This window comes from Pagrus major, chromosome 4 (assembly GCF_040436345.1).
Source record: "Pagrus major chromosome 4, Pma_NU_1.0".
In the NCBI taxonomy this organism is placed as follows: Eukaryota; Metazoa; Chordata; class Actinopteri; order Spariformes; family Sparidae; genus Pagrus; species Pagrus major.
The window spans coordinates 23,676,675-23,685,209 of NC_133218.1; the positions used below are offsets into that span (position 1 = coordinate 23,676,675).

Consider the following 8,535-nt stretch of genomic DNA (forward strand, 5'->3'; position numbering starts at 1 on the left):
AAGCAAACGTAATTTTTTTTCCTTGCAGCTGCTGTTTTCCACAATGAATATCAGAACACTGGAGATGATGAAGACTTTCAGCTTCAGCAGCTTTTGTGTCCTCAAAAAAAGCATATGGCCAAATATCGCGAGAACTGCCAGAGTCGGTCAACTCTCGATTTCCTTTTTAGGAAAAAGTTAAACTCGTTCTACCAGCTGTTAAAAAACAGGTCAGCTTCATTCAAAACATTTTCATTTTTAAATTGAATCCATTCTTTGGACAAAGCTAACGAAATTAGCAAATTTGGCAATAGGTTTAATTTTCATCTTCGTGTCTGCGTCAGCACGTCAAGCCACTAACGGTTGTCACGTTGGACGTCAGCAGGGTGAGTGTTTTGAAAGGAGATGCTGGTTAGCTGCTGAGCTATTGGGATTACACTACAGCGGAAAACGTAGCTAACTGGGTAGCTATTTTTTCTATATTTTGCCATATTTGCCTAGAATATGACAGCTACTATGTCAGAACTGTTGGGAAAACTTCACTTGTCAAATAGCTGTCTCAGAATATTATATTAATAGTGTTATATCGTGACGCTAGCAACGTCAGCTAATGTTAGCTAGCTAGGTATGCTAACACGGCATACTAGCTAACATAATCGTAGGCTGAGTCAGTCTGAGAGCAACATTGATATGTTGATTGTTCTGTAATCATCAGACATTCAACGTACATGATAACCGCGGTCACCCATCGTCGTTTACATTCAAGTCGACAGCACACCTAACGTTAAAGTCACTGACAAACTATTTTGGTAACGATAGCTGATAGCAGTTAGCCCGTGGTGTGCTAACTTAGGTGCTAGATCGAACTGACTTGTTGATTTCGCCATTAGCCAGATTATGAACGGTGAAAGATCCAGACCGGACTCCCCTCTGTACGGGTGATGGCAGCGAGTCTGCAGTCATATGACAGTAACTCCAGTGACACCGAAAACTGGGAACGAAAAGCAACAAGCCGACCTCGCAAACTCTGCAAGCATTCGAGGTGAGCCAGCTGAAAATCTGTCAGACCTCATGGGAAAGATCCATAGCAGCAATTTAGTGTCACTCACTGTTAACAGGACTGATGCTGGATTATAGATTAGTCACGCATTAGTTATTTAAGTCTTGAAATCATTATATGGGACAATAAGGCATACAAGTCGAAATTGTTAGGTATTGCTCAAAGCTGTTTCAGCTAGATCAGATGGTATCCAAACAGTATATATCTGTTCATCACATATCTGTATGTTGTGCATGGGTTCTGTCTTATATTAGATAAGGCGTACCTTCACTGTACAGTTAAACATGTTTGTAAAGCTAATTTAAAAGCAACAAAGAGATGAGACCATGCTATAATGAAGTCCATAATAAGATTAGAGGATAAGACAAGATACAAAGTGACACAAAATTAATTTGTCAATGGTCAAAAATTTGGTCAATTCGTACCTCTGAAATATCACTGGTTGTATGAGGACATTATTGTTAATGTCACAGACCAATTAGCATGACTGCTTTAACACAATATTTGATTTTAAATTTTTAAATCTGATGAAACTCCTTGGGTATTTAATTCACTGGATTTGCCCAAAACAGAGATCCCCATTTGGGTATTTTTTAATGCATTTACTTGGGGTCAATCAATATCGAATTTTCAGGGCTGATACCAATTATTAGAAATCAAGGAAACTCAAAAACAATATTTGTGACCTATATATTTGCAGTAAAAATGATGAATGGAATAAAGTACTATTTACTCAAGCACTATTCTTAAGAACAATGTTCAGGTACTTCAGTACTTTTTTCTGCTTCTTTATACTTCACTCCTCTATATTTATTTGATACATTTAGTAACTAGTTACTTTGTAGATTTTGATTTTTCAGTGCTGATAGGCTATAAATTATGACGTGTTACCAATCAGATAGTGTTGTGGGTGGGACATTGTGTGAGAGGATTCTGCAAAAGAGCCAAAGTCGCTCATTTTAAAATTAGTTTAATTTATCACCGATACAGAAAATCAGAAAATGCTGATTATTGGCCCAATAATCGTCCAGGGCCAATAATCGGTGTACCCCTATTATTTACGGTGTATCAGATGCGTCTGTATAAAGTTAACTTTATATGGACATCAAGCTTGAGAATTACACATGGCATGATAGAATATTTGATCCATACTTCGCTCCCCACCCCACAATAATGACAGCATAATGATTCAGGCAATTCTGTGATGGCAATATATTACAAAACTATTATTTGCGATATGTCATCATGTCTGTGCAACTAATGACGGCATTAGTCTCCAACATGGAAATGTAGGTTTTGAAAAGTACCAAGTAAGGAGTGATGCAACTCTGATGTAACTTTATACACAACAGAGATGAATCAATGTGGTTGGTTTGATCTGAAGCCACAGGGGGGTGTGCCTGTGTACTGTGATGTTTGCCTGTGGTTGGTGGGTGGGTTGGTTCTGATCACATGTTACCTGGCAGCTGTGCCTGTCACCGCTACCCTTTCTCCCTTTGTTGTAATCATTAAGATGTAAACTGATGTTTTCTGTCGGTAAGCAGATTTAACCTGCCAGAAACTAATATTAAATGGAGAGTTGCGAAGTTCACTGTCCTATGTCTTCTGGCGCATTTGCAATCTTTCTACACTTGAGTCTTAGGTGTACCTGCTTACAAAGTTTGACAAGATCACACAAGAAGTGTTTTAAAAGCTCAGCCATTTCTGGTTTGGTTTTTCATCAGCTTAAACATCCAAGGGGATGGCAGTGTGACTGCGCTGCGCTCTAAACGTGTGTGTGTCATAATTACAGAATGTGGTCGGTCTGGTTGTTATGTTTAAGGCCTCATATGTAAGCTTGTTGGAGTGAGTGTTTTTCTTGTTTGAACAAGTAATTTAATAAGGTTAATACTTCCCTAACTGTAGTGACCAGTTGTGTGTAAATCATGTGATGTAAGTGATACCTTGTTTTGGTAGATGTGTTTTTTTATATATATAACTTGATTCTGTTAACAATTGCACAGTGATGTTAACATCGTTAACAAGTGCTCTGAAATAGTGTGCACAACATCTGTACAGCTCTGAGTCTGTCCACCTGGAATGTGTGTGCCTGTGTGCTATAACTTTACAGCAATGAATTGTGGCCCTTAGCAAGAGCGATGAATGTTAAGTATGCTTTTGTCTTGAAAAGCAGCAGCCAGGCCCGAGCATCTCGAGTGGAGGCCGAACAGAGGAAGATGAGCCTGCATGGTGCCAGTGGAGGCTGTGAACGCTCACGTGACCGCCGCCGCTCCAGCGATCGCTCCAGGGACTCCTCACACGAGAGAGAAGGCCAACTCACCCCCTGCATTCGCAACGTCACCTCACCCACCCGCCAGCACAACAGCGGTGAGTGTGCATGGAAAGAATAGAGGGCTTATATGGATGTCATGTAAGGTCCACAGCTCTTGGCAGCTACTGTTGAGAACAGCTGACTGCATTTATCAACTTACAGCTTAGACATGTTATATATCTCTGCTGTTTTAGGCTGTAAATGGAGCAAGTCAGCACTAATCCACCTGTTTGTGTTTAAGCCAAGCTAAGTAGTTTGCTTGTCTGGATGTAATACACATGTTCTGAGTAGGGCCTTTTCCATTCTGGCTGTTTTAGATCACCATAAATCAAATGGATGCCAAAGATGGTTTGCTCAATAATGTTTCACATGAATACCAAAGAAACTGTCAATCATTCAGTCTCTACTTTTTCTGATGGGATGTCGTTCTGCCTGTCTGTCTGTAGACCGTGAACGAGATGGTGGCCCATCATCGAGGCCTAGTAGTCCTCGGCCTCAGAGAGTTTCTCCGAGTGGCTCCAGCAGCAGCGGGGTGGTGAGCAGCCGCAACAGCAGCCTGTCCAGCACTGAAGGCACCTTCAAAAGCTTGGGAGTTGGAGAAATGGTGTTTGTCTACGAGAATCCCAAGGAGGGAGGAGCATGTGCCACCGTCGGAAACCGAAACATTCGGACCTCAGAAAGAGTCACTCTGATTGTTGACAACACACGCTTTGTAGTCGATCCTTCCATCTTCACTGCACAACCCAACACCATGTTGGGCAGGTACTATTATTTGTCTTTGCTCATTATAGCCACATCAACTTATAGTCTTTTAATAATAACTAGTAATGTATACATTAAATGACTGCATAGAAATGTATAAATGTTGGATTTTCATTTTCTCTGTTTCAAAGATTGAACCAAAACTTCTTTATTTCAGAATGTTTGGATCTGGAAGAGAACATAATTTCACACGGCCCAACGAGAAGGGGGAGTACGAGGTGGCTGAGGGCATTAGCTCAACAGTTTTTCGAGCAATTCTGGTCAGTTTCTCTTTTTATATCAGTGATGGTAGACTACAAATTAGACACATTTTACAGTACAACATTACAATTCAACAGCAGCACAAACTACTTTACAGCCACCAAAAAGTCTATACATTAAGCATCACCCCTCTTTGGTAGTGTCAACAAAAGATGAGCATTATAACCTTCATGAAGAAGGGATTCATAGCAGGGCTGTTTTGTGTTGCCTGCATTACATTCAGCCATGGACATCTAAGAGACTGACTGCTGATTGTACATGCACTGATGTTTAAAGTGCTTGACAAACTTAAATAAGCAACCTCAATTATTATTGGCCAATTATAAAAAAAAACATAAAGTGGTAAAAAGGTTAGACTTTGTGTTAAAACTACAAACTAGAGCTGGCTCTAAAATATGGTGGTTTGGCAGAGTAGTAATTTCATAATGTTTAAACATACTTTACTCTCCAGAGAGAGAGAGAGACCTGAGACAACACAATTTTTAATCGGACCTGTCAGGCGCACTGGTGCGTCCGATGAAAATGTTTAGCCTTTGACAGATCTTTGGGAGCATGTGCAACCAAAATAGTTGTACCCTGGAGCCCTGATACTGCATATTAACCGTCTTAAAACTTGAGTCTTATTTCCTGGCTGACTGCATGTTACCCTTGGCCTGCTGACAACCCGCCTTGTAACAGTTTGACAGATTGAGTAATTAATGTGTTTTGTAACAAGTCTCACCTGCTGAACTCTAAATCTTCCATTAGATGGCAAAATGTTATACTGAAGTAAGATCCTGTTACATAGTTGAATCTCATGATCTTTTATTGAAATCTTCAAGCGTTTGTTAAGTCTGGGCACTTGATTTTTTAAAGTATTTCTTAATGTTTTGAGTCAACGGATTAACGCAGTGTTTGAAATGACTACCTTCTATGTGATTTCTGTGTAATTGACAGGATTACTACAAATCTGGGATAATCCGCTGTCCTGATGGAATCTCCATCCCTGAGTTGCGGGAGGCGTGTGACTATCTATGCATCTCCTTCGACTACAGCACCATCAAATGCAGAGACCTCAGTGAGTATTACCTCTGGGGCGCTGAAGCGGATAGTGTTACCCATTAATGGTGGCAGTTTGAGTCAGCGCGAACAAAAACCTGCCTTGTCACTTTAAGCCTCTATAGCCTAACAGAAAACAAAACATGGCAAGCAGAAAATAAAGCACATAATCATGAATCTATTCTATTATAGGTTGAAATGTTTTTTTATATCCTCTAAGGCTTTGCACAAGTTCAACTCGTGGGGGACAGTTTAAAGAGGTTCACATCTTCAAACTGATCATCTCAATCTCCTTTACTCTCAGGTGCCCTGATGCACGAGCTTTCCAATGACGGAGCTCGGCGACAATTTGAGTTTTACCTGGAGGAAATGGTTCTGCCTTTGATGGTGGCCAGTGCCCAGAGTGGAGAGAGGGAATGTCACATTGTAGTCCTTACTGATGATGATGTGGTTGACTGGGATGAAGAATATCCACCACAGATGGGAGAAGAGTATTCGCAGAGTGAGTACACACTAGTACAAAATAGAGACACACAGGTCTGCACATACATGAAAGACAGATATTTGATTAATAAATGCTGTTTTGATTTGTTCTCTTTGCAGTCATCTACAGCACAAAACTGTACAGATTTTTCAAGTATATTGAGAACCGAGATGTTGCCAAATCAGTCTTAAAGGAGAGGGGATTAAAGAAAATAAGACTGGGCATTGAAGGTAAGTTGAAGCCTCTAATTATAAATATAGGCGTTTTTAATCTGTCTTGTCAGTGGAGTGAGCTTCTAGTGAAATGCTTATTATTCAGACAAGTCACAGATTGAGATGCTGAAAGGAAAACCTCTGACTCATAAATCAATCCAGTGGTTTCATTAATAGCACTGCAGAATACTACATTTAAAGTAGTGTTTATTTTAGGCAGCAAGGCTTTCATGAGACAACTGTCATCCAGTATAAAGGCAAAGGGAAGATGCATTAAAGACAGATTTGTCTGTTGCAGATTGGGTATGGCAAGAAAAATATTAATATGCATTAAAAAAAGCATCAGTTATTTAGAGTCTGACCCCAAATGGGTGAAAGTGATAGAGGAGGAGTCAAACATCCACAGTAATGATGTAATGTTGTATTAAAAAAATCCTGTTTCATGGTGTGATTGGGCCTAGTGTGCTACTTAAAGATGCTAGTCGTAATGGACAGAAGTAGACAAAACTTTATCTAATTTGTAAATACAGGAAATGTTGAGACATACAATTCTGTTTCATGTATTGCAATATTTAAGGCATATAGTTATCCCCCCAAGTGTGTGTGTGTGAGTGCGTTATATGATTGGATAAAGATGTCTAAAGATAATGCTTTTATCTTTCCTTGTTCAATGTAATAAGTTTCTGCTGGTGCTGCTTCCCTTAACCAATGCATGGCTTAAAACTGATCGGTTAACAGGTGAAAATGACAAGTGAACTGATTAGAAAGTAACTTAATTTTCTTTAATTTGGAGTTACCAACCAGATCCAAAATAAATCCAGACGTTAAAACCCAACTCTTGTCACAGTGAAAATATAAATTAGAACTACTTCTAAGCACTGAAATCTCTTTAGTATATTGAGCACTTCTCCTACTGGTTAATCAGCTCTTGTCCTATGATTCTAGTGTTTTTGTATTCGAGTGAACAAGACTCAATAACAAACTGTGTTAATGACTCGTCTACACTGTTCCTTCACAGGCTATCCTACATATAAAGAGAAGGTCAAAAAACGACCAGGAGGTCGTCCAGAGGTCATTTACAACTACGTCCAGAGGCCCTTCATCCGCATGTCCTGGGAAAAGGAAGAGGGTAAAAGTCGCCATGTGGACTTCCAGTGTGTTAAGTCAAAGTCCATTACCAACCTGGCGGCGGCAGCAGCTGACATCCCCCAGGACCAGCTGGTGGTGATGCACCCTGGCCCCCAAGTGGATGAACTGGACATCCTGCCTAATCACCCACCCAGTGGGAATCACTACAGCAACAACTACTCCAATGAGCCTGACCCTGATGCACCTTCACCTGCTGTCTGAGGACACACAAGTCCTCTTTTCAATGCCTCTGCCTCTCTCCGCCTCCCCTAGTCCTCCTCCCAGCATGCTGCAGCATGGAGCGCCAGGGGCACCATAACCATATTGCCTTGACACCTCCTTTGCAGCCTTAGAGCCTCAAGAACCTGGTTGACTGTAGAGAATGAAAATGAAGGACATAAGACTGGTGAAAAGAAGTGTTCACTATTATTTTGATTTTGTTTTTTACTTGACCAAAGGAATTTATTTTTCTGTTTGGGGGGGGGGAATCAGTAAAACACTTATTATTATTATTATTATTATTATTATTGTTATCATTATTAACATTATTATTTGCAATGTTATTGTACCTTAATTTGATGGGTTTGGCTGAGCACTCTTGTGGTGTCACTGTTGTCTCACAGGTTTTATTTCACTGATTAGTTTGATTTTTGATTCTCTCGGGTGGCCTAACTACTAAATGTGCTTTGGGGGGAAGGAGACAAGAAAATGGAGAAAATCTGGCTTTCTGATCATGGAGAAAATCAGTCATCACCACCTAGTGTCATGATCTACAGTTGAACTTCTCTCAGATGTCTTTGAATCTTGTAATTGGGTATGTAGTCATTGGCTGGATCTGATATGTGATGTTATGCTCCTCCCGCAAGATATTAAGCAGAGCACAGGCTGTTGTGGTCAGAATCTTTTTGTGCAAAGCTTGAAATTGTTGTTTAAAAATAAAACGTCAAATCATCAAATAAAGACATCAAAATAACATGTTTGTATATTTGATCCTTGATTGATTGGAGCGAAGCCACATGTGAGGAATAAGAAAGGAAGGGAGTGAACAGTGCTGTACACTCAAGAGGGACGTCTTAACCAGAATGGATCACAATCTTGCATATTTCCCCAGTCGATGGAAGATAACGAGACAAGACTTGTGTGCTGCTGGTGTGCATTTCGTACCAAGGGAATACCAGAGTCCAGGAGCAAACCCAAAAAGCTTTTATCTATGGACATGACTTGGTTTAGATTTGGATTAAATGAAAACTAAGCAATTTTGAAAATTAATACAACTTGGCTCTAACTATAAGTACAGATT

General features: G+C 40.1%; 1 protein-coding gene across 6 annotated transcripts; it reads left to right on the plus strand.

The window, feature by feature from the left end:
- The first annotated feature begins 216 nt into the window (after positions 1 to 216).
- btbd10b (BTB (POZ) domain containing 10b) lies at positions 217 to 8,208 on the plus strand. 6 transcript variants are annotated; one of them, XM_073465051.1, is made up of 9 exons: positions 217 to 365; positions 870 to 1,021; positions 3,210 to 3,406; positions 3,797 to 4,112; positions 4,270 to 4,372; positions 5,310 to 5,430; positions 5,716 to 5,913; positions 6,015 to 6,125; positions 7,126 to 8,208. In XM_073465051.1, exons 2-9 carry the CDS (start codon positions 921 to 923, stop codon positions 7,455 to 7,457), a joined length of 1,479 nt encoding a protein of 492 aa, XP_073321152.1. In that variant the 5' UTR covers positions 217 to 365; positions 870 to 920; the 3' UTR covers positions 7,458 to 8,208. The 6 variants fall into 6 exon arrangements, with proteins under 6 accessions (XP_073321152.1, XP_073321154.1, XP_073321153.1 ...); XM_073465052.1 differs by having other exon boundaries at positions 363 to 443; positions 3,213 to 3,406; XM_073465048.1 differs by having other exon boundaries at positions 365 to 443.
- The last annotated feature ends 327 nt before the right edge of the window (positions 8,209 to 8,535 follow it).